The sequence below is a fragment of the Gigantopelta aegis genome, chromosome 6 (assembly GCF_016097555.1).
Source record: "Gigantopelta aegis isolate Gae_Host chromosome 6, Gae_host_genome, whole genome shotgun sequence".
Lineage (NCBI taxonomy): Eukaryota > Metazoa > Mollusca > Gastropoda > Neomphalida > Peltospiridae > Gigantopelta > Gigantopelta aegis.
Window position 1 is genome coordinate 77,838,993 of NC_054704.1, and position 27,633 is coordinate 77,866,625.

Below are 27,633 nucleotides of genomic sequence, written 5' to 3' on the forward strand. Positions count from 1 at the left end.
GTGGGGGTGGTATCTCCAAGCGTTACGTAATATTTTGTGGATGTATGGTCTTGTGTTACGGAGCGTTACGGAGGTGGGGGTGGGTCTAATTTAGTCCAAAATAGCGTTACGTAATATTTGAACGGCCCCCAGTACTGCAACATTAATTTTACTTCAGTATGCTTTTACAACAGCGCCGTAACCTTTTGTCTAAAATGGAACCATTATTAATATTCGTATAATTTAATATAATATATATCTATATACGATGCCCTACGTGTTTAAATGTAGCACGCCAAATTATATACCTTTACATGTATTTAATAGTGACCATCAATCGCACTGAAAACCGGTTATGACGTATGACATCCACGTTTTGGATTGCTGTAAAGATGGCGTCGAAGGTAGCCTAGGATTATTTATTTGGATTTTGTTTCGTAGTAACAGTGCCGAGTCTTGTTTGCAAGCAAACGCATTTTACCGTATGCATGCAGAGTACACGTCTTCAAATTTATAAAAGCGAAGTCATTGAATTAAAGCATGTGTTAGGGACGGTCCATAAATATCGATGTGCTTCACAATCTGAACAAATGTTGGGGAGGGTGGGGGAGGGGGTAAATGCCATGTTCGGATTCCTTTTCAGGTAAAACATCGGTCCATCGAAGGTCAATGTTTCTTACAATTCGAAACAAGGGGGAGGTGGTAAACGCCATGTTCTGATTGCTTTTCAGGCCATAACATCAGTATTTTGGGGGCTAGTTTTTGCGGCGGCGCTCTCTATAATCTGTTAATAAAAAGTCATCTTGTAGTACACATTATATCAATGTTTTTATGTTAGGATTAGGGGAGGGGGGAAGGGGGTCAAACCCAATCCTAACATTGTTAGGATTATGAAAACCATTGACATTTATGGACCGTCCCTTAGCAAGAAAGATTTCACTTCCTACATAGCCTACATAATTTATTATTACTTTCATGAGTTTGTAACCATAACAATTAAATTTGTAGCTCTGTACAGTTAAACCGTACGTTCAGGGGGGAAAAGTCGATTATTGAGGGGTGGATAAATCTGCTGTTAAGAACCATAAATTTACATGTACAGTGTAATATTGAAATTGAAGAAACTATATAGATAATAGTCCGTCCCATCTTATGATCTTTCTATAAAAATGTTGGGGTTTTTTTGTTGGCTTTTTATAAATAATTTCAGTTTGGTTTGATGTAAGAAGATAAGTAAAAGTGTTTTGGAAATAATAATAAAAACTCAACTATTTTTTGTGTGCAATTTGCAAATCAGTCACCTCAAAAATAAATAACTTGTAGTAAATTCCATAGTATGAAAAAAGGTGTTCCCTGTGGGATGGACTATAGCTAGGTTACCCTAGATCACTAGTACCAGGCAAAATTTAATGTTTAATTATTTATTTTCTTCAATAATTTCATTAAAAAAGAAGAAAATACTTGGTTTGAAAAAAAAACAAACATGGTGTGCTTGTATTAGTCTGATTACTAAACTGAATTTGACATTAGATTCACTTTTGTATGAAACCGAATTATTGTTAAAGAGATGTGCCATATTACTGGTATACCAAAATATCAATGTTTTTCTCTTGTGCTACATTCAAATTCCCTGCCTACATAGTGACAATCAAATGTTTGGGTCTTACATTTTACGAATAGCAATGAGTGTATCCCAATTACTCTGCCTTTCGAGAGCTTGACAGACATTTGGACGATTATAAGAGTGATTCTAACTATCCAAATGTCCGTCTAGCTCTCAAATGGCAGAGTACTCTGGCAAGAGTAGGTTGGTGATATTCCCATCCCGTTTGAATTTGCAGCTCTTTTATCAGGAGTCGCAGTTCGCAATGTTGACCTATTTGTTTTAGCAGGCATTCTATGCATGTGACCTAACCAGTAGTGGTCCACGCTAGCCAGTGGACAGCTGGATCTTATATATATATACATCACATTTTATTCGCTATTATCGGTCAGGATAAATGTGACCCCACTCAGGCAAACCCAGGTACACGTGCACTTTACAGTCACCTGGTGAAAACAATGTTGGACAAGTCATAACCTTATCATGAGTCACCCGACTGGCGACTGAAATTTCGCGCATTCATGACAGCGTATTATCTCAGAAAATCCTAAATGTAATGTTCTTTATACTCAGTAGAAACCTTGCTACATAACAGACAATTTAGTGCTTATTTGTCGTGTAAAAATAGTAATAAAAAGCATAATAATGTCCTCTTTATAAACATTGATATACTTTAGAACCTAGTTGCATATGCCCATTCAAACTGAAACAGCAAAAAAAACCCAAGAAGCAAACAAAAAACAAACTCAAAACCAATTTGGGCTACTCAAAAATTGCACATGCAAGTCAGAGTGCTGACATGACTCGTCCAAATGGCAAGTAAACAAAAATGCCAAATGCACACCCTGCAAACCCCAATTACACTTTCAATATAATTCTGACCACTATACCTTTTTATATTATGTTCATTTAAAGGGATAGTAAACTCATGAGCTCTATATGTTGGAAAGATGCATACCTGGACCACCAACACATACTCACACTTTAAGAAATGAAAAACAATTTTAGAGTTGATTAAAAAACATGATTATTTCTGCTAACTCGGGGCAGCCGTTTCGTTGCATCTGGATTTCTAGCTTGCGGCGAAGTGATGTCAGCTCCGACCAACCCCTGTATGCACAGTGTAAACAAATGTAGTCATTTACACAAAGGTGCTTCGCTTTCATCAACCTGACTTGTAAAACGACATAAATGACTTGATAATATAATAAACTATTTAACTAAATATGTTTGAATTTGCATTAATAGAATGAAATGGGGTTATAGTATTTTTCTCTCTTTTAAAAATCAAAAGGAAAAATGTGTACTATTAGATCTTTTGGTAGGCTATGTTGGAGCCCAAGTGATAATGTTCTTTTCTTTGGGACTACATAATTGGTCAGTTATGTGATTTTAGATGGGAAAGTCTACTTAATCGAAGGTTTTACAGAATTATTTACAGTAATAAAGCATGACGGCTGATAAAATTCATGACCATTTTAGGAATGGCAGGTATATCCCAATACCCTGTGATGTGAAAAAATACCGCCTGTATGTAATTTTGTGTTGAGACGGGGGTAATTAATGGCTTGTCTAGCTAACAAATATACACCTGCCAATCAGGAATCACAGGTCATTTAACTGTTTTATTAATTAAATATAAGATTATACTTGTTGATATTAAGCAATGATCTGCATTATATACCAGTCCAAAAGCCTTGTGCGAGCATTCCTTTAATACATAGCTAATTCCGATTTCACACTCGATGTTTTTAAAACCTGCTAGGTACCCAAATAAGCTATGCAGAAGTACACAAGTCGCATTTAAACTTGTTGCAGAAAAAAATATCAGTTGGATCTGACCACTTTCCTGTTAAGTAGAAATTATTGTCTGTGCAGTTTAACAGAAATACCAAAATAAATTTTTAACTTTTTATTGATTAAAATTGTTTAGAAAATTATTATTATTATTTTATTTTTTTTTTTGAAAATGATTACCGAATTGGTTACGTCTTCTTTATATTGTTTAGTAGGTAGCAGACTCTTGGAAGAAAGCATCGTTTGAGTGCACCAAAAGCTATATGTTCCCAAGTTCACCATAAGTGGTGTATTTGGAAAGGTCAATGTCACTAAATATAAAGCTACTGATGTAGACAGTAAAATAGCCAGATTTATTGTTAAAGTCCGAAAGCCATTTTGAATTGTTGAAACCAATAGCAGAATTGCTATGATGTCACTACTATTGTAGTAATGCAGTACATACTGTGGTATTGTTTTTATAACCATAGTCCTATCCCATTTGTACAATATTTAACAATAATATGCTAACTCATGATTTAGGGCGGGATGTAGCCCAGTGGTAAAGCACTTGCTTGATGCACGGTCGGTCTGGGATCGATCCCCATCGGTAGGTCCATTGGGCTATTTCTCGCTCCAGCCAATGCACCACGACTGGTATATCAAAGGTCGTGGTATGTGTTATTCTCTCTGTGGGATAGTGCATATAAAAGATCCCTTGCTGCAAATCGGAAAGATTAGCCCGTGAAGTGACAACAGCGGGTTTCCTTTCAATATCTGTGTGGTTCTTGACCATTTTTCCGATGCCATATATCCATATATAAAATGTGTTGAGTGTGTCGTTAAATAAAACATTTCCTTGGGATCCATTTTTGTTGTGCAAGTGACCAACTCAGTAATTTAAATGCCAGCATTGCACTATTACTTTTCATTCAGGCAGCTAAGGTTTCACTACAGTGTTTACTTCTGGGGAAAAGTTCATTTGTCAGGGTCCATTGGGGGTGGGGAATCTAGTGCAGTCAGTAAAGCGCTCGCCTGAGGTTTTTAAGTCGAAGGATCAAACCTGCCTTGAATAAAAGTCTAGGATTATTTTTTCTTTTCTCTTTTTTTTTGTGACGCTCTGAGACCAGGTCTCTATTTCTAACATAGACTTGTTGTAAGAACATAATGTAGGTTTGTAGGTCTGAGAAATGAAAAAAGCCTGCTCCTTTCGTGTTGTTATAAGCTTTTGATGTTATGCACTGAAGCGAGAAGTATAACATGGCCATTAACATGAAAAAGCTACATGAACAGAAACACTTTTTATGGAAGGCAAGTGTGTATTCAAGGCAGGTATATATTTTTTTTCACGATGCTCTTGAGATCTGGCTACTAGTCGATGCAGGCTTGTATTCAATGAATTACGGTATTCTGTGATTTGTAAAAAAAATTTTTACAACCTTATCAGTGCCTCCTTCCCCCACCCCAAACCTCCGATGTTAGTGTTTTTAACCTCTATCACCCTCTTTAGGTGACATATTTGATTATTATTTTTATTTAGTAAAATTGTATTAACTTAAATGTAAAGTAGGGCTAGTGAATTTGTAATTGTGGCTAATAAATTTAAAAAATCACTGATCCCATGGCTAGTGGATTTTATAAAAAATTTGAGAAGCCCAGCATTTACAATGCTTTTCTTAAACACTTGGATTTACGAAAAACAGGCTTCATAAATTTGGCCCATATAGTTTAGTACGAAAGACTTAAGATAAACCAATCAAGAAATTATGATTTTAAACATTGTGCAGACAATGGTCTAGGCCTACACTGTGGGTGAGTATTGTTATATTTCTATACTTACAACTTATTGTTTATGACAAATTGCACATAAAAATTTAACATTTGTGTTATTTCCAAAACAGTTTTCGTTTTCTTTTTATGTCAAATGAAACTGGAATTACTGACACAAAATACTTATAATTTTAGTTGGTATGAGGGAGTGGGGGTGGGGAGTTTGCTATATAGTTACTTAAAGAAATGCATTTAATTTTTAATTTCTGCATATCTATTGGACCGTTTCCAGCTAAATTAAGTGGGAAACTTCTTGACCCATGGAGAAACAAAATTGTGAATTTTGTTGTTCTGATCCTTTACTGGTTGGGACAGGAGAACCCTAGTCCGAGAATGGGTCCACTGAGGGGATTTGACCCATGCACCGAAGGGAAGTGCTGTTCCAACTTATGGAAGGAAATAGTAGTTGATCTATAAATGTGCCTGTTAATTGTCATGCCATTTTATTACAAAAGTGAATATTTGTTGACAGTAATACGAGACATATTTGTCCATTACTATCCATTTTAAGTTAACTGGTATTAAAGTGAAAATCAGGCAAGACTTTTAGATTTGTATGCATATTCAACAATATTTAATGCACATTATTGCTTAATATCAACAAGTATATTGGTATACGTGTATTTAATTAATAAAATGGTAAAAATGTGACAGCTATTGTGGGTGTGTATATATATATATATATATATATATGTATGTATGTATATATATATGTATGTATGTGTATATGTATATATATATGTATGTATGTATGTATGTATATATATATATATATATAATGGGTGCAGCCATTTTGACACCCCCCCCCCCCCCCCCATTGAATCCGCCCTCTGGTGGACAGGTAATACTTAAAATGTCACATTAGGTTTTAGTCTTAGAACTGAAGAAACGAGTATACCTGTCTGACGATTTTTGTGGAATGATAAAACAGATAAATGCATTGCAATGTTCTATAATAATATCCATCCCAGTAAGCCAGAAATAAATTGACTCAAAGACACAAGCTGGCAGACCCCAGTTAGTAGGAATAATCAGGGGGGGGGGGGGGGGGGGTAATTAATTTTAAAATTATGTCTTTTTTCATTTGTTAAACTTTCAGTATGTGTTGGTGGTCCAGATATGATATCTTTCCCACAAATAAGGCTCATATTTGACCTGATTGTCGCTTTAATAAACCTTTTTTTTTCTTTCTTATTTTCAGATGTTGGCTTGTTTTGTCCTGTGGGCCTGCATAGCAAAAGGGAACACTTTTTATGTCCCTGGCATGGCTTCGGTCGAGTTCAGTAAAAAGGACAGAGTTGAAGTCAAGGTTTGTCATTTTCTATAAGGCTTGAAATTACATACAGGACATTTTTTTTTTTTTTTTTTTCAACAGTTGCATTCTTCTACAATCAGCTTATAAAAAGGCACAAGAACAGTACAGTACTACATTTTGTCAAAATAACAAAATCACTGGTTCCAATTATATTAATTTAATATAATAATAGGTGCCAAAACCAGGCCGGAAAGTATTCCATGATAATAGTACCACAGAATGCTTGCATCAGTTGAACACAGGACAGCTGCTTTATATACAAAAATATATATCTGCATTTTCTCGCTCTGGGTGGGAACCCTGTACCTACAAGTACCAGCTGTGTATCCGATGGCTTAACCACGACGCCACCGAGGCCAGTCAAAATATCTGCACAAACTAGTTGCTTATATAGTAAAATACGTCAACCGTTTGTCTTAATTAGATATAGAGACGTTTTATTGATTAATTTATTGGTAGCAATATGTGTAGATGGCTGCTGCTCCTAAGCTGTTGTGTTATGGCCTGGGTATAAATAAAAGTCTGTTGTGCTACCTGTACATCCTTACATCAGATAACATTAAGTAATACAAGAATGAAGAATAATGAAGATGATTATGGGATTACATGTATATTTAAGCTCATCATGGGATTAAGAATATGATAATAATGAATTTGGTTATATATAGAGCTGGGCGATATTGAAATAGCAGGGTCAGTATTGGTATTTTTGGTGTGATTTACCTCGGTATCTGTACGGTATGCAGTATTGATATAACACCTCGCTACTAGCACGATTCAACTTGTCACAGAACCATTCAGGGTGTAGCCTATACTACCAAATCATATCCCATAGACGACAATAATGACGTGTGACGAAAACTCCTACCTGCAGCGTATCAATCGCCATGGATATAAATACTACCACCCCTCGCCCTTAAAGAGAATCAGAAAAAATTGGGGATCAAGCTGCTAATTTCTGAGATAATGGGTAGTATCTATGATTACCCTAGTTCCGCACAATTTTAGAGTACCTTTTTTTTTTTACAGGTACACCATACAGGTTTCAAGCACAAGGCTACTTGACATAGTGGTACTAGATGAAATAAAATTGCATACATTTTTTGCCCAGATAAAACTTCTTTTTTTTTTTTTTTTACAACCAACACACTCATTTTTATCACCAATCACAGGACTTGTGGTGTTCACTTCTCTATCAAAAGTTTGGTGCACCTCAAAATTTGACCCAGTCAGAAGTTATTTGGTTTAGTACTACCTATACTTGAGTTACATAATTGTATAATGTAACTGAAACAGACAGGTTTTTTCTCTTTGTTTTTGATGGATTACTAAATACTGATATCGAGCAGTATTTTCAGTCTACTCTGCTTTAAATGCATGCCTGAGTTAAGTCTCACTCACTAATTTCATCTCAATAACATTATATTCCATACACAAGGCCCTCATCTCTCTCTTCTTTTCAGCTATTTTGTGTACGTTGGATATAGTGTTAGTGCTTTACTAAATGGTGAAAAAAAAGTTTAAATACTGAAATTTTGGTATTTTGAGATTTGCTTGGTATGGTAAATCAATATTGACATGATACCGATACCAAACGGTATATACGGTATACCGCCTAGCTCTAGTTATATATTGAGTTTTGTCTATTTTATCACTTTATCAGGCTGTGAAACTAACAAGCACGAAGACGCAGCTGCCATATGAGTACTATTCCTTGCCATTTTGTGTTCCAAAAGAGGGAATTATATACAAGACTGAAAATTTGGGTGAGTGTTAAGTAGTGATGGGTATTGCCAAAATGTTCGTATTGTGATATACTGTGATACAGTAACCTAAATTGTGATTCGTACCACCATATATTATGAAGATCAATTCTCTATTATTAGAATTTATTAAGTGCTCTAATTTCATAATACATTTTGTGTAACTTAATAAAATGATACACCTGTCAATCAACTATTGTTTCTTTTCTTAAACTTATAGTTTTTGTTTGAAAATTAAATAAGTGTGACTAACACATGTACAAAATATATAAGCACAATTTATCATCCATTAAACACAGTGACGTAACAAAACATTGTCTTGTGATAAAAATTTGACCAATCAAGATTATAAGAAGTGATATCACCTGTGGAGATATCGCAGGAAATATCACAAATTATAGTGCCAGCGATATCTCCTACAAAAGCTTTAATGGATGATAAAGTGATGTTCAATCCATATTACTGACATTGTTTACAATTGTTGCGAATATTAGTAATATTTTAACCGCCCCAACAGTGTAAATGTTTGGGACATGGTACTGAATACTTGTACTATATATATATCTATATATATATATATATATGGGAGTTAAAATTCATAACTTATATTAAGTTTAAATTTTTATTCCATTGTGCTAAATGTACACAATTTGATTTTTTTTTTCGCTCATGTGATCAAACGTTTTTTTTGCTTCATATTTTGATCTGTATTACTCCACGTTCATGATTCAAGATAAAAACATAAAACATCACCATGATGAAAGTTAGATTTTTACACTGTTTGGCAAAACATCACCTTTTAAATGTTACATTGGAGTACCGAACATAATGATTCGAGATAATAAATATTACATTAAAAAAGTACATTAAAAAGTATCTAAGATTAAATTGGTGTATTTTATTACCTATCAAATGGGTAAATTACAAACTGCTCATTTTTTTTCTTTATAGGTGAAGTTTTGAGGGGTGATAGGATTGTGAATACACCTTACAAGGTTTGATGAGTTTTCTTTTGGTTCATTTTATTAGTCCCTGATTGGTCCATCCAGAGGGAACCTGTATTGCTTTAGCAGTACTCTTGGAATTCATGCTTAACCTATACAATGATGTTAGTAGCGAGATTAGCATATGGTCTATAATATTTATTGTTAAACATAAAAAAATGAGTTGAAAAAACTGTTTAATCTTCAGATTACAGCAAAATCATCTTAATAAATACTACTTAAAGGAACATTCCTGAGTTTGCTGCAAGTTTTAAGATGTTATCGACTAACAGAGATTTTTTAATTATTGTAATTACATATCAAATCTATTTTTCTGCATATAATATTAGTGGCTGCGTAATTTTTTTTTTTTTTCGTACGTACAAAATTATTTCATGACAAAATCCAGTTAGGGCTTCTAACAAATATTAAGACGACCAGAAACACATTGAATATAAAGACACTGATATTCTAAACAAGAAAATATATTTAATATGTAACTTTAATCGTAGAAATATTGTATTAGTCGGAAACATCTTACAATGCAGCTAACTCAGGAATGTTCCTTTAACCAGCTGATTTAGTGTTAGGATGTCTTTCACCATTTGTGAATTAAAGTTGAATTTGGTGAATATATTTCATAATAAATGTTACTAAAAGTTAATGTTTGATGTTTCATAAGCCCTATTTCATTACATTTGGAAATAGAGCTGGACAATATTAATAAATAATTTTTGTCTCGCTGTTACAAAAGAAAAATTTGAGATATTACTTTTATTACTTTTCTGGCGATGGCAACAGTGTAAACTTTTGCATTTAAAGTTTAACATTAAAGTTTCGCGTTTAGATAAGTTTTTCACAAACTAAGCCCCACGTCAGTGTAACGTAGCTTATAGTTAGTTCACCTATGGATTTTCTTTTATAGTTGAAGAGACATTTAATTCCACAGAATTAATCTTGTATTCAGCTTAAACAGTGATCGATTATATGCTAATATCATGAATGATATATTCGCAGGTGGAGATGGCGATCGATGTGCCCTGTATGACTCTTTGTAACCACCCCGACAAAGCTGACCAGCCACTGACCATCTCCAAGGAAGCTGGTGCTGCCTTTGCCGACAAGATACGACACGACTATTACGTTCACTTGTAAGACATCTGTGTTAGGAGATGTTAGTGACGACATGTGTATTAGTCCCCTACTGGTCCCACCGAAGGGGACTATAGTTTCCATCACCGGCCTTTGTCTGTGTGTCCGACTCTCCGTCTGTGCCACATATACTTTTCTGCATGTCTTGTTTCACAATGCCTCAAGCTATTGAGATGAAATTTTGTATATAGCTTTATCATATACTGTTACAGATCAAGTTTGACGTTCATGGTGATTTACCAATTTTTTACAGTCATATCCCCTGAACTTAGGAGACACAAAATTTTGTTGGGCCTGGCAGTGGACATGTATTGCTTTAGCAGTACTCTTTAAAATATTGATACCGGTCTGCATAAATTGCATGAACGACCGTTTCGTTCGTGTATCGGTTATTCCATTTTATTTGGCATAACCGATTTACCGTTCATGTAAAATTTATTAAATGATTAATCCCGGCAACGTACCAACATATTTTTATCGCGAGTACAAACATTAGACTTGTTCCCGACACAGTGCTTTTTCATAGCGTGTAACATAACCAGTCAAGTTTGTATAAATATCTTGCGAAGTAGGTACATTCCAATTGGTTGTTAGAAGGCGTTAGAAGCGGAATTTAACCAATCAAAAATGGCGATATTGTGATGGTCATTACAATCTCGAACCAGAGTCACAATGAACTGTAATTCCGAATCGGATTGTGACTGTGACGATGACGACAATGTCAGTGATAGTGACAGTAAGTGTCAGTATCCACTGTTCCTCAGATGAGGAAGATGGCACCGAGTCTCCCACTCATGACTGAATGTCATGAATGTCATACACATAAAAGACTAATATTATAAAATTAATGGTAAGAGATTGCCTTGTACTGAATTCTTATTTATTCACACATAGTTATGCACACATGAAGCCTGACATTCACTATGTTTTGGTAATTTATTACAATAGTCCTAATCATTGTTATTATTTTTAAATCTCTTAAACATTTGTATACATATACTTTTTACTTACCATTGCCACTCTCTTGTTTCTCAAAATTAAGTTGTTGGTTTTTTTAATTATAAAGTAAAAAACCAGGTTATGCAAACCAAAATAGGTTATGCAAAATCTTCTGGCATAACCCTTTTTCAGGTTATGCAAATTTTTAATTTGCACAGGCCTGCGATAATTTGGTGGTTTCGTTTTTATTTATTAGTAATTGGTTAACAAGATTTGTTAATATTAATGGTTGCAGTTCAGAGCAGTAATAAATATTATTTGAAAAAAAATGCATTCAAAACTATAATAAAATAAGCATAGAAAGTAATTGTTTATGTCATGGCAACTGTATATGGTTATGCAGTACAGTACATTACCATTGTTTTTGGGATACTAGTCTTGGATCACTGAATGGGATTTTGAAAAGCTCATGCAGTTCTTTCAAAAAGGAATTAAACAACAAAAGAATCCAGATTTTCATGTAGTCTTTCATACATGTTTAGATAAGCTGATTAAGACCTATATAGTCAAATAATTCTGAATGTTTTGTGGATAACAGATTCTAGAGTAAGAATAAATGTTGCAAATGAATTTCATCATTCTTGAACTAATTTATCTTAAATTGTTTTTTCTTTCTGTTTTTTTGCCAGGATTGTGGACAACTTGCCATGTGCCACCAAGTATAAACTGTTGGAGAGCGATGAACCACAGTATGAGCATGGTTACAAGCTGGGATTTGTTTCGGGCTCTGATGTGAGTGATGTCTGAAATATATAATATGCATGTACTGTAAAACATGAAAATAGTATTATGCGCTCAAAAGACTGGCTTTTAACCAAACTTGTTTCACACAGTTTATGTCTTTACTGATGGGTTATAAACTGTCCATCAACAGTTCTCGCTGCGTGAAAATTAAGGGGGTGGATATGACAGTCCACCCTCTTCAACTGTTTCATCATGTAGATCCCATACCTATTGTGTTAGCATGGTTTTATAATCACCATCACTGACCGATTCATTGGTTGAAGCTCTCCTGTGCACCCAGCTGGAATGAACTGCCTGCATTTCAAACCATGCTTGTGTAACTGTTGTGTAAATCTTGCATCTATAAACTACAAACACTTTAAAGATGGTAATTGACTTTCTTGTTTCATTTCATGCGTAATGCAGGGCTTCTAGATGATGGTAGCCCCACTCCCATGGCTAGTGATATTCAATGTTGGGCTAGTAAATAACTACTATTGCCATGCCCGATGGCTAGTGATGTTTTTTGGTCAAATGTTGCAGTTAAGTCTATTTTGTAAATATGAACATCCTTTCCCCACCCCAACCCCCCAATGTTAGTGTTTTTAAGCTCCATTTCGTCTTAGGTGACATCTGATTATTACTATTATTTAGTAAAATTTTATTAACTTAAAGTAAAGTAGGGCTTGTGAATTTTTAATTGTGGCTAGTAACTTAAACTTCTAGAAACCCAGCTTAATAGTAAAATGTCTGGGCCCATATTTTCAAAATTAATTAGTGCGGCGATATCGGGGAAAACCATCATAGGGTATGGTGTTTAACATAGCAGGTTTCTTTTTTGAGACTATGTCAGAATTACCAAATGTATGATGATTAATAAATCAGAGTGCTCTAGTGGTGTTTTTAAAACAAATTTTAACTTTTTGTTTCAGGTGTTTCTGAATAATCATCTCAGGTTGATTCTTAAGTATCATACAGAGGATAAGTAAGTCAATTTTGTCAATAGTAAATTAAAAAAATATATATATTGACAGTTAAGACTGGAGTGGGTGGGGAGCTCTTTAAATAGCTTAATTATGAATTGATTTTTTACCTAAAGCTTTACATGACATGTTACACTGTAGCTTTGGGGGGGGGGGGGGGGGGGGGGGGGGGGGGTAAAATACTCATCCTTTTGAACCTTTTCTTTTCCGACTTTTATCAATCCTTTCAGAATTCATAGTACATAGAACCTTTTTCTGTTTTTGCTGCATAATGCATATACTTTCCTTCGTTAGACACCCAATGGCCGATGTGTATTTTTGTGCTGGGGTGTTGTTAAATATTCATTCATTCATTGGTATTCTTTCATTATAAAAGAATGTTTGCTGGGAGTGAGTTACATAAAGTCATAGAATAGTAGGTCTAATTCCTTTTGATTGATAAAATAAAGATTTAACATTTTCAAATAATAATAGTACGGTTACAGATATAGTGCAGGGAACATTGTGTCGCCATTCACTATGCAAGTTTCACAGATTGTTACACAGTTTTAAAAACATTAAACAGTAGTTGCTAATCAATTTTCAATTGACTAGAAATATATCTAATTAAGATTTTGATTTTTTTTTTTTAATGTTCTCTGTAGTTGAGAAAATTTGTTTGTATTTGCATAATACAGCTCTTTAGTACAGTTCCATCATCAGTTAATAACTGCTAAGAGTTTACACATTGAAAATATATCCACAATGATCGGCCATTTTTCTAGTAGCAGAACAGTTTTAAAATGGGAAGGTTTGTAGTTTTTTTTTTTTCACATTGCTTTATAAATCCTGTAAAAAAACAAAATGCAATTAATGCTTTAGTGGGTATTAGCGTGAGTGTGAGATTATAAGTTACATTAAACCATTTCTTTTCTTTCTTTTTTTTACTTTTGTTTTGCAGCATAATTTACAAAGTTGTTGGTTTTGAAGTTGCTCCAAAAAGGTAATTAAAAGCTTATCACAAAATGGTGTATATAGAGACTTCGATGTGAAAACAGTTGAGGGGAGTGATTAATTGCTCCCATAAATTAGATTACGGGGACCTATTTTTGAGATGATATTTTGATACCATATAAAATTACCCTCCTTGAACTTATCTTGGAAGAGTGATGGGGAGCGAGAGTTATAGATCCCCTTAAATGGTGAGGTATGATATTTTTCATTTTAAAATTTTGACAAATTACCGTAACAGTTTCCGATTTGGGTAAATTCTATTTGTGAAGAATTTCCTTTAACAAATAAAGTGAAATTCTCCAGTATTAAGTTAAAATACATCATGTTTCATAAGCACAACAACTACAGGAAGTGTAGCATGTAAGAACGAACACAATGCTTTGTATGTTCAGAACATCAGTTCTTTAGTACACAATACCAGTGTAGATGTGTAAAAACAATAGATGTTTGTTTTTTTAATAATATTAATAGATGTCAAAAAGTACTGACAATGTATTATTATTGTTATTTCAAATTTTTTACATTTTATGGTCTGAGAAATGCAGAAGTCTACTACAATGAAATAAATAAATATTTTGTGTGCGTTTTTTCCTTTCAGCTATGACTTGAAAGAGGTCACGGCCAATAAGGATGGCAAATGTACCTACAAATCTGATGCAAAAATAAAACCACAGAAAATTAATCTAGAAGGTGAAACTTTGTAAATAATACCATTTTTGTATTAGCCGTACCTCTTTTGTGTTCTACAGTTCATTCTTCCCACTTTTAAAACGTACCTCGTCCAACCCAATAGAGAATATAACTAGTTAATGACATCGGATTTCTCCTATATCCTGTGTAGGTAAGAATGGGAAATTCCGTGAAGCTCAGCCAAGCACAATTTCTCATTTGGCCTGAACAGATAATCCGACGTCATTAACTAGCTATCTTTATCCTGCAGACAATAAAAATTAAGGGGGAAAAGCTATTATTTCTGTTAGTTGAGCCACATTGTACCTAGAGGTCAAATGAGCGATTTTGTAATGTAGCTATGCATGTGACTGCCTTATCTGTCATCATATTCTGTCAATGGAAACGGTGGCTGCAGGATAGAGCTTAATTATCCATTAGATCAAAAATAAATTTATTCTTTTTTTTAAAAATAATTTTTGTGTTGTTCTATCACAAATACATGTTATGCCCATGTTTCTTACTATTGCCATATTTATTTATATCCCTGGGAATTATTACAGAAAAAACAAAAAGTAAAGCAGCCATTTGTAGTCTCGATCAAGTCTTATCTCCTGTTGTTTTATTTCCTACCAGTCACATGTGGTGGCAGCAGCAGTGGTAACAACTTTTGTGTTAAAGTTTTGCTTTTAGATCGGTATGTCGGTTTTTCGCAAACCATAAGTTCTAGGTCATTGAATTTTTTTTTATAGTTGCACCTATGAATGTTCGGGGGCGGGACATATCCCACTGGTAAAGTGCTCGCTCGATGTGCGGTTGGTCTGGGATCGATCCCCGTCGGTGGGCCAGTGCACCATGACTGGTATATCAAAGGCTGTGGTATGTACTATCCTGTCTGGGATAGTGCATATAAAAGATCCATTGCTGCTAATCGAAAAGAGTAGCCCATGAAGTGGTGACAGCGGGTTTCCTCTCTCAATATCAGTGTGGTCCTTAACCATTAGTCTGATGCCATATAACCGTAAATAAAATGTGTTGAGTGCGTCGTTAAATAAAACATTTCTTTCTTTCTTTCCTATGAATGTTCATCACAGTGCACCGAAAATGTTTATATTGTAGCCGAGACATTTAATTCTGCATACTTCTTGTTCTTTCATGTGTTCCCAATGTTATGGTTGTACATGTTTCACTATTAGTAGAATCTTAGGGCCAAATTTACGCAGCCTGTTTTTCTTAAACGCAAGTGTTTAATTTTTGTAGATGAATGTAGTTGCATGAGTGTAAGTCTAAAACATGCTTTGAAAATTTGAACCATAATGTTTAGTCTATTTGGAAGCCAGATTCTCTGATTTGCATTAACTGTGTGTCTGTGACTGTCAGGTACGACGGAGATCCTGTTCACGTATGAGGTGTACTGGGAACACAGCGACATGGAGTGGGCGTCACGCTGGGACACCTACCTCCACATGAGTGACGTGCAGATCCACTGGTTCTCCATCATCAACTCCGTTGTCGTCGTCTTCTTCCTGTCAGGTCAGTAGTAAGATAGCCACAGTGTATTGTGTATAGAATCTCTTTGTAAAAAACCAAGGCCCGTCATTATCTTCTTTCTGTCAGGTCAGTAGAATCTCGGTTGAAACCAAGGCAACAAATAGGTTTTCTGATATAGGGTTTAGCAAGCAGTGTCTCAGATGGTCTGCCTTCCATCTTATTTTTGACAGTATTTTGGAAATCATTTTACGTGATGAGAATGTTACACTGATTTTTTTTATCCCCTGTGTTGATCTCATAAAGCATCTAAAACTGATGAGAAATCTGTTTAGAGAAGGTGAATTCTAAAATCGGTCATCAGCACAAAACCACAAACATCATTCTAGTATTTGTTATTTGTTGATGTTTATTCGCAATTTGTTGTGGATGAATTTGTTAGTAGTAAATAGTAATAAATTTGACAATCAAAATGGGTGAAAGTGAAAGTTCCATTGCATAGTACTCATGCCCAATGTGAAATCTTGAAAGTTTGACTTTATAATTTGTCACACTTGAATGTATACTGAACATAATTATGAAATTAATTCATGATTTATTTTATGATAAAAGTTGTCAATAATTCAATTAATTAAAATGCATAAATTTCATACAGCACTTGGGTCTGAGTAATAATTTTTGATATTTTACAGGTATCTTGACGATGATAATGGTTCGAACGTTGCGTAGAGATATTGCTAAGTACAACAAGGATGATGACATTGTAAGTTAAGTTGAAAACATTTGGTCAGTCCACTTTAACTATTCAAATTAAAAAATAATCTCATTATATTGGTTGGTATCTATTGCAAATATAACATCAAGAACACACACATTTTAGCTCTCTCTTCTTCTTTTTTATATGCCCGTCTTTGATGGGTTGTATTATGGTATGGTGTTGTCCGTCCGTCTGTACATCCGTCTGTTAACTTTTTCTTGTCTGGACCACATCTTGCATACAGATGCATACAGGACCATCAAACCTCACATGTAGGAACAACTTGGGATGGTGGTGTCTTGCATGCTATTACTAGGTCACTGTGACCTAATTTTCAGTCTACTGCACATAACAGTAAATCCTTGCCTCGATCATATCTTGCATACAGGACCATCAAACCTCACATGGTGGTGTGTCACATACAATTGCTAGATCACTGTGTTGTTAATATTACATACATAAAAACTGTTTCTCTTCCGATATAAATGTGTAACCAGAGTACCCATGCTAAACAAAATTTCCCTTAACTTCATTAATCAGGCAGCACCTTCTCCAGTGGATACAGTATCATCAATAGTTGGTCAAAAACAAACTGTTCATCCATCCCATTGCAAAAATTTCAGATAATTAAAATTAAATCATACCTGTAACATATTCATTAATATCTATGGTTTTCCATCAAATTCCTGACGGGCATATCATATACCTCACCAGTACTCTTGTTATTTAAAAATATTTTCAATTCAAATTGCTTTTTCTGAAACCGCTATAAAATCTTTGCAGTTTGTTAAATATTTTCATACTATTTTTCTCCTGTTGCAGAAGGAAAGTGCTAGCCATACAAGTATATGCTATTTGCTATGTTGTGGGGTTTATTTTTCTCTCTCTTTGTTTGAGCTCAAATTAAATGGGAATGCAAGAACCAAGTCTGAAAGAGTGCCTATTAGTGGGTTTGTTCTCTGACAAGTTAAAATACAGGGCTCGAACTTAAGAATTAGTCTCCCATGGAAATTTTTAATAGAATTGCCATGGGTGAAATGGCCCACCGACGGCAATTTTGAGCCTGCGTATGGCATTATTTTTTTAAAGTGACATTTGCAGCAAATAAACATGATTGAAAGGTTATTTTGTTGTATGTAGACATTTTAAACATGCAAATGTTAAATATTGGCAGGTGTATACATTGTGCCATTATTGAGGAACTTTACCGATGGCACAACAGTGCTGTCATTGATGCTCTCCACCTATGTCAATTTATATCTCAACGGCATTGCCGTCGTTAAGTTCGAACCCTGAATTAGACCAAGTGCACCCATTACTGTCAAACAATGTGCTGATGTGTGACTGACCTGTGTTGTGTTTCAGGACGAAACCATCGAGGAGACTGGCTGGAAGCTGGTTCACGGCGATGTGTTCAGACCACCGAGATTTTCCAAACTCCTGACATCACTGATTGGGGCTGGCATGCAGATCCTCTTCATGGCGGTCATCACCATCTGTGAGTGTTTCACAACAAACTAGAACATAAAATATCAGTTTTTTTTTTTCCCGACCCACTAATTGGGACAGTAAGTTTATACTGGGTGGTGTATAATACTGTGATAATACAGTCCTTTGGTGCTCGCCTTGTCACATGGCTATATATATTTTTAGGTATTGGGTAAATGTAACAATAGCTCGCAGATTTGTTTTTTATTTAGACACCGAGCAATTTAATACTGACCCAAATTTTGTTTAACCTGGTTATCCAAAATCGGGGCCAAATACAAATTAAACAAATTCTATAAACAACTTTTGAAAGATATTTGAACGTTATTATTGCCATTCTGTCTGTGTCTGTCTCCTTTATCCTGTCTTTCCCTTTCATTCTTTCCTACCATCCTGTAGTCAAGACAGACACTTTTTACACCATTGATTTGGCTTCGCACACAATAAATATAACAAATCTCTCCGTAATTTCATTTCAGATCCATATTTTATAAATAGTAAAAAAAAATTAATAAACAAGGTTTTCTTTAAATTCTGACAGGTGCATTAGTAATTTTCAAACAAAACATTTTCAACAGAACTTTTCAGGTATCTCACCACTATTGATTATACATTGGTGACAATACAAACATAAAGCCAAGCACTGACTAAATTATTAACAGTAGGTGCTATATACTACCTGACATGAAGAGAACGGCCTCTGTGACAGGATTTAAGCAAATAAAATTGATACTTCGCCACTTGCAACTTCAATTATCCAGACTCCTTGGGACATGGAGTAATGGAGGGTAGGCAACTCTCGTTAAAAATATGTAACACAGGCACTGTAAATAATGGTCTTGCCTGTAGCTAAGCAGATATGCATCTGTCAGTTTGATATGCCAAAATCAAGAGGCAATGTTACCCTTCCAATATTCCATAACCGTAATGTCAAGTCTCTTCAGACACCAACATAATAAAATAAAGAAAAGAGGTACTCTTTTTTTTATTTTTTATTATATAGAACTAAATTCGTCGCCTACACATCACTCATTGGCTGAAATAGCGGTGTGATCCCTTCAGGGCTCACACAGGAATAAACTTTGGTTTAGACAAATTATTACGTTTAAGTTTTTAAAAGAAATTTAAATGTTAAAAGTATCATTTGTCAAATATATCATATCAGACAATTACCATTGGATATGTTAATATGGTATACGAAGCCAAAACAAGGGTGCGATGAGTGTATGTCATTGACCGTAGTACTATTTAAAAAAAAAGGATTTAGATGTAGTTTATCACAAAAAACATCAGGTTTGTGTAAAACATGGTGGATCTCTTTATTGCAGTCTTTGCTATGCTGGGCATGTTGTCTCCATCGTCTAGAGGGTCATTGATGACAGCGGCCATCTTTCTCTTCATGTTCATGGGGTAAGCATTGAACTGTTAGCAAGATCAGTGAACATTTATATATGAGCTGTCACATGGGAGGGGCGGGACGTAGCCCAGTGGTAAAGCACTTGCTTGATGCGCGGTCAGTTTGGGATCGATGCCTGTCAGTGGGCCCATTGGGCTATTTCTCGCTCCAGCCAGTGCACCACGACTGGTACATCAAAGGCCGTGGTATGTGTTATCCTGTCTATGGGATGGTCCCTTGCTGCTAATCGGAAAGAGTGGCCCATGAAGTGCCAACAGCGGGTTTCCTCTCTCAATATCTGTGTAGTCCTTAACCATATGTCCGATGCCATATAACCGTAAATAAAATGTGTTGAGTGTGCATCGTTAAATAAACCATTTCCTTCTGTCCTTCCTCCCTTCACATGGGAGAACCCACAATTTGACAAAAATATAATTATATATATATATATACCCCGCCCAAATAACAGGTAATAACCGTAACAAACTTAATCTCTCATGTATTAGTGATCAAATTTAATTAAATCTAATTAAAGTACAGCATCAGTGATGTCACTTACGTCCGTTGTCCATCGTGAGTACACTTTTCACATTTTCGAATTCTTTTTCCAAAATTACTTTTTCACTTAAACCAAATTTGGTGAGAATCTTCCTTGACCCATGTGGAGAAACAAAATCATGAATATGGGCATGTCATTCTAACCCCCATTTCCCCCCTCCCCCCTCTCCCCTCCCACCACCCACCACCAAAAAATGGGTCTGGTATGTCCGTTTAAGTCTGTGGTACTCTTTGTTTCAAATACTGTGACTAGTACAGTATTTATTAATGAATGTTTTTTAATGTTAAATTTGGATATTGCCTAAAATAAATGGTTGTGTTTTGCAGCTTGTTTGCGGGTTATTTTGCTGCAAGACTTTATCGAACAATGAAAGGTGTGCAGTGGAAGAAAGCTGCGTTTCAGGTAATACTGAGTGCATTTATTCAGGAATGTTATTCAAACACATAACCGGCCTCGGTGGCATCATGGTTAGGTCATCGGTCTACAGGCTGGTAGGTACTGGGTTCGGATCCCAGTCGAGGCATGGGATTTTTAATCCAGATACCGACTCCAAACCCTGAGTGAGTGCTCCGCAAGGCTTAATGGGTAGGTGTAAACCACTTGCACCGACCAGTGATCCATAACTGGTTCAACAAAGGCCATGGTTTGTGCTATCCTGCCTGTGGGAAGCGCAAATAAAAGATCCCTTGCTGCTAATCGGAAAGAGTAGCCCATGAAGTGGTGACAGCGGGTTTCCTCTCAAAATCTGTGTGGTCTTTAACCATATGTCTGATGCCATATAACCGTAAATAAAATGTGTTGAGTGTCGTTAAATAAAACATTTCTTTCTTTTTTTCTTTCAAGCATATCACATAGTTTAATAGAGGTTTTAGTATGTGTTAAATTTATGTGACAGATTAGATGTATAGATTAAAAGAGTCTAGGTAATAGCAAAGACATCAACACAGCATTATAAAAATGTACAGATGAAAAGAACCTAGGTAATAGTAGAGACATCAACACAACATTATAGAAATGTAGAGATGAAAATAGTCTAGGTAATAGCAGATATATTTGTTTTAGTTTACCTAGAACATACCATCACAATAGTATAGAATCATCTGATGAAATGAGTAATTTTCAGTTTGGTCTGTATCAGAATGTTGTGTTTCCTCTTTTCAGACTGCCACAGTGTATCCTGGTTTGATCTTTGGAATTACTTTTGTTCTCAATTTCTTTGTGTGGGGAAAGCATTCTTCTGGTGCTGTAAGTTCCTTTTAGCTGTTTCTACTACTATTTGGTAGTGTCAGTAATAGAAATGTGGATGTTATCTTATCATTAATTACATATTTCACATTATGCAATAGTTGCAGTAGAACTCTGAGGAGCTTTTCTGACAGGGTTGGGGAGTCAACATCAACATTTTATATTTAGGAGCATGTACATTAAGTGTGTGTTAATCAAACTTCAAACATGCATCCACTGTCTATTGTTAAGGTTGTAATAAAGTTTAATATAATATTTAAACTAGCAGACCTTCAGGGATCAAATTTTAATTTTTGTGGACATGGCAAATGTTACCTTCAGTTTAATAACACAAATTAGGGCATCAAGAAAAATTGGAGGGGTGCCAAAGCAAACTTGTTCTTCATAAGAGGGATCGAAGGCAGCTTACTTTCTATCAAGTTTTCTCAGACAAAAATGATTTCATCCTGTGGGAAGGGTACGGTGGCAAACCAGTTATGACACCACATAATTTTCTTGCTTTCAACAACATCTGTTTTTGTTGCACAGTTCCAAGTAAGGAAAACAAGAACAGCACTTCCTGTTAGTGCTGTGATAAAGCGAACCATGGACCTTACAAATCTGGCATTAGTGGCTGTACTACACCTTTCTATATTAAATTACTTTTATTTTCAGGTGCCATTTACAACAATGTTAGCATTACTGTGTATGTGGTTTGGAATTTCACTTCCACTCGTTTTTATTGGCTTCTACTTTGGATTCAGGAAACAGGTAGGGGAATATCTACATCCAGTAAAGTGATAACACAATGAAATTCTATTGACATATTGGGACAATTTGTAATTTGCTACTTTTGTATGTTTGTTGAAACTTATTCTTCATATCGTTCATCAGATTCATTTATAAGTAGTATTTTTCAGTATTCATTGTCTAATATTTAAAGAATTTCCAATTGTAAAATATTTAAAGAATTTCCAATTTTAAAATATTTTAATTCATATAAATTTGTAATTTGCTACTTTTGTATGTTTGTTGTATGTTTTTTTTTTTTTTTTAAGTCATTCATCAAATTCATTTATAGGTAGTATTTTTTACTATCCATTGTCTAATATTTAAAGAATTTCCAATTGTAAAATATTTTAATTCATATAAATTTAACATGTACAATTTCATAAAATTATTTTGTTTGTCTCAAACCCATTCAGTCCCACCATTTTCTAGTATTCAGTCCCACTAATTTCTTGTTGAACATTTCAAAAAGTAAATCCTACAAGTTATATATGTTCTTCCTTTTAGCCTTATGAACATCCAGTCCGCACAAATCAGATTCCAAGACAAGTTCCAGAACAGACGTGGTACATGAATCCATTCTTGGGGTGAGTTAACATCCAAATGATGTTCACACATCAAATCCTGTCACATCACAAAAGTATAGATCCTGCATTAAAGTTTGTGATGTATATATTTTTAAATTCATATTATTATTAGTCCCCTACTGGTCCAACCAGAAGGGACTATATGTTTTGTCCTTCTGTCTGTCCGTCTGTCTGTCTATCCCACATATAGTTTTCAAGACTTTTTTTTTTCTTTCAAGATATTGAGCTGAAATATTGTGTATAGCTTTATCATGTACAGTTACAGATAACGTTCAACTTTTATGATGATTTACTGATATTTCACGGAGTTATCGCCCTTGAACTTAGGAGATACGAAAATTTGTTTGGGCCTGTACCGGTAGGGGACATGTACTGTTTTAGCAGTTCTCAGTATGCTTGTTTTATTTAATATTTGTGATATATAGATATTTTTCATTCATTATTTTTTAAGTTTAACAATTATATCATCAGAGTTAATTATTGTAATATTAGATTTATTTTACACCTTTTGGGTTGTGTCTCTTGGTAAAATTAAATAGAATTTGTGAATTTTGTTTTTAATTGTTTCAGAACAATAATGGCAGGAATACTTCCATTTGGTGCAATGTTCATTGAACTGTTTTTCATCTTTACCGTAAGTATTTTTTCTGAAATAATTTTGGAAAGCATACCAGTACTGATATATTTAATCATTCTTTTTTAAACTTATAATAATGTTGTTAATTTTAATATATATTATAGTCAGCTAATTTTCAGGGAATAATGCTATTTAAATATCTAAGATTGTGTTTCTTGTAGACTGTTATTTGTTTTTGAGAGACTCTCATATATGTTAATAATTACACATTTTTAACTGTAATACAATTTACTTGATTTTGATGGTTGAGGTCACTTAACAACTGAATGTTATCCTTCAAAATGATGTCATTAGGGAAAATGGATAACATCGTAAAAGTGAACAATTTATTTATGAGTATTTCAAACTCCATTATTTGTTTGGAATTGATCATTGTTTTGTTGATGTATTACACTCCTAATTTTACTGTAAAGTTGCTTTGTTACCAAGACTCGAAAATGAATTTTGTGGAATGCGAAGCAGTGTGTGCTTCTCAAATCTTAATCTGTAAGCAAATCCCAGAAAGTGAGAAGCAGTTCTACAAATCAGTTTCAGAATTAGACTTATATTCAGACTTCTTTCAACAGACTTGAGACAGAAAAAAAAACATGATTGATATTACTTCTGAAAATTAGGAATTCTAGATGTATCAGGAATACTGTCAAAAATTGAGTGGAAAATTAAAGCTGTTTGTAAAATTGATTACTAGAAAGCAAATTGTGCATTTGAAGCGGTATTTTAGTGCCTGCTCCCTATCAATTTTGAGTCTTGGTTATGTGATTGATTTAATATAATTTATATACGCATCGATACATCACTGTTTGGGAGAATCAATTCTATTACCTGTTTGTTAGTTACACACTGTGTTTTGTATATTACAGGCTATCTGGGAGAACCAATTCTATTACCTGTTTGGATTCCTCTTTCTCGTGTTCATCATTCTTGTTGTGTCCGTGTCACAGATAGCTATTGTTATGGTCTACTTTCAACTATGTGGAGAGGTGAGTCATTTTAAAATGTTTACTACCTTTCATTATGACCAGCCTTCGTGATGACAACAGGTTTCCTCTCTTAACCAAATGACAAAAGAACTATATGTTAGGTGCCAAATGACCCTAGTTTAAATGTGCAGATGTGTTATTAAAGAATTTTTTTTTTTCTGGTGTTACAAATCTTGTACCAAATAATTTATGAAAATTCTCATGTGGTCATAACTTGTTTTTTCTTAATGTTTTCTTTTCTTATTAACATTAAAAACTACCTCACTGAGGTACACTTGTCTTCCTTAAAATAATTTCGATAATGTTTACAAGCACCAGGTTGTGGTAATAAATTTAATATTACACAAAGGCTATTGTTATAGATTACTTTATTTTCTTGAAAAAAAACCCAACATGTTACTAAGGCTTTGACAAGTGAACCATTTGTCTGACTATAAAGATGTTTTAACACAATAATGAGTGAAACGCTGATATCTGTTTCAGGATTACCACTGGTGGTGGAGATCTTTCATGGTGTCTGGAGGGTCAGCTCTTTACATCTTCGCGTATTCTATATTCTACTTCATTACAAAGGTGAGTGACAACTTCAAGCAACTGTTACATTATCCCCGTCAGTGGGCCCATTGGGCTATTTCTCACTCCAGCCAGTACACCACAACTGGTACATCAAAGGCCATGGTATGTGATATCCTGTCTATGTGATGGTGCATATAAAAGATCCCTTGCTGCTAATCAAAAAGAGTAGGCCATGAAGTGGCGACAGCGGGTTTCTTCACTCACTATCTGTGTGGTCCTTAACTATATGTTCAACGCCATGTAACTGTAAATAAAATGTGTTGTGTCGTTAAATAAACTATTTTCTTCCTTCCTTCCGTTACATTATATTAATTAAACAATTACTTTGTTCTATTTTGTCAAACAACAATTTCATCACTATATGTAGACGTACGACAAGTTAACATAAGAAATCTAAACCTTCCTATTCAATGATAGAAATAAGCAGAATGTTTGACTAGTTCACCGGACAAATACTTCTAGGAATCTACTTGTCCAAATAAATGATTTGTTTTATTCAAGTACCAGGATGATATTTTTGATTGCTCAAAGTAAAACACCACTGAAAATTTCTATTTATCCACTGGACAACCACCAAGGCACATTTTGCTTGTCCTAATAGATTTTCACTTGTCGGGACAGTCGGACAAGTGCTTATTTCAAACACTGCTATTAAGTAAAACAGTCATAGGATTTCAAATTTTATGGAAAACCCATTTTTGGTTCCGTTCTTTGTGTTCATGGGAACTCATCAGAAACTGATTTTTAAAAATAATTATATATGTATATATTATTTTCGTATAGTCGTACTCGATATAATCATGGGAAACTAAATTTTGGTTCCGTTATTTTACCAACATTCTACCAAAACTGTACTAGAAACAATGATTTTTCGTTTCCATGAAATCTGAAGGCCTTTAAAAGAAGTAAAAAAAAATGTTTAAATGCTATAAAGTAAAATAAGTAAAATTATAGTATTTTTATTTATTTATTTATTTGTATTCTTGAATAATATTTTGCTATTGACTTCACATTTAAAAAGATATCTTTAATGAATGTTATACCAGTTTTTTGTGTATTCTCTCTTGTAGCTTGAGATCACCGAGTTCATCCCATCTCTACTGTATCTTGGCTACACGATGCTCATTGTGATCACCTTCTGGATTCTCACGGGAACAATCGGCTTTTACGCTGCTTACTGGTTCATCAGGAAAATTTACGGTGCTGTCAAGATCGATTGATCATAGCATTTTAAATAAATATCTAGCATAGCATATTAAAAAACAAAAAAGGAATGAAAGACGTATAAACTAGGTGTTTTCCTTTTATCCACACTGTGAGGTTGCTTCAGACCTTTGTTTCTTGGCAAATGTATTTAGTCGTCGGTCTCATCTCTTTGCAATTCTAGACTTGTGAGTGAACTTTACACATGTTCAGTGCAGGAATGTGTTTCATTACAGTACCTGTCTTAAGATTACATATATATATTAGTTTAAAAAAAAATGTTTTTAAATCTACCCCCATAACTATTTATTTCCTTTCTATATATTTTTTGGTATGCCAAATGTTTGCACAGAAATTGTTTATTTGTCATTTGGTTAGGCACACAATTGTGAATACTTTGTCAGCAAAAGATTTTTATGTATTATATACATATAAAAATATATTGATTGATCAGAAATGGATTTACAAGCTAAAGGATTAAGATCATGTCATTCTCCTGATTAGTGATGTTTTATTTAAGGCTCTTAAAATGTTGGCAGAGTTTTTTTCCTGTGATAAAAGTTGAAAGGTGTTCAGGTGGTTATGGCAGTAGATTTCACATGTATATCGGAGTAATGGATCGACAATACAGACCTTTCAATTATGTGATTAATGGTGACTGGAGTCACTGGCTTGTACAAATGTCAAGGTCGTAATATGACAAGTTTGTCGTCACACTAACACCACAGCATTTGTTTGAAAGTTAGTTTGTTTTGTTTAACGACACCACTAGAGCACAATGATATATTAATCATCGGCTATTGGATGTCATTTGTTTAAAAGAGACAACAAAAAAGGGATTGTTCCACTAATTTTATTAATTTAAATTTAAATTATAAAACAACAACATAAAATTGTCTATGCTAGAAGTAATGATTTTTCTTATGTTACATGTGTACTAGAATGCTTTGTATGTATGGTTTGTGTATCAGTGGATTAATAACCACAAAAATGCCAGAATGAAACCGATCACTTACATGACATGTGTATATAGCAAGGCTTTGACAGTTGAAGGATTAGGAAAACCCATGTTGTTAACTCATTCTTCTCTCCACTTGCACATTTGATTTGGTGCACCAAATGAGTGCTCAGTTTCTTGGTCCACACTTGTACAACAAAGTTGAAATCGGAGCACGATATTT

General features: G+C 34.4%; 1 protein-coding gene across 1 annotated transcript; it reads left to right on the forward strand.

Moving 5' to 3' along the window:
* Positions 1 to 368: 368 nt before the first annotated feature.
* Positions 369 to 27,174, forward strand: LOC121374186 (transmembrane 9 superfamily member 4-like). The gene is made up of 21 exons (XM_041501169.1): positions 369 to 383; positions 6,390 to 6,497; positions 8,167 to 8,269; positions 9,218 to 9,261; positions 10,267 to 10,400; positions 12,030 to 12,132; positions 13,056 to 13,108; positions 14,047 to 14,088; positions 14,698 to 14,789; positions 16,149 to 16,301; positions 16,949 to 17,019; positions 18,379 to 18,511; positions 19,830 to 19,911; positions 20,783 to 20,858; positions 21,618 to 21,701; positions 22,356 to 22,451; positions 22,977 to 23,056; positions 23,627 to 23,690; positions 24,554 to 24,673; positions 25,157 to 25,246; positions 26,320 to 27,174. Exons 1-21 carry the CDS (start codon positions 372 to 374, stop codon positions 26,467 to 26,469), a joined length of 1,890 nt encoding a protein of 629 aa, XP_041357103.1. The 5' UTR covers positions 369 to 371; the 3' UTR covers positions 26,470 to 27,174.
* Positions 27,175 to 27,633: the final 459 nt, after the last annotated feature.

Coding starts and splice junctions, on each gene's coding strand:
- LOC121374186 (XM_041501169.1), top strand. Junction 16,302..16,948: donor CGTCGTCTTCTTCCTGTCAG/GTCAGTAGTAAG, acceptor GATATTTTACAG/GTATCTTGACGATGATAATG. Junction 23,691..24,553: donor AACTGTTTTTCATCTTTACC/GTAAGTATTTTT, acceptor TGTATATTACAG/GCTATCTGGGAGAACCAATT.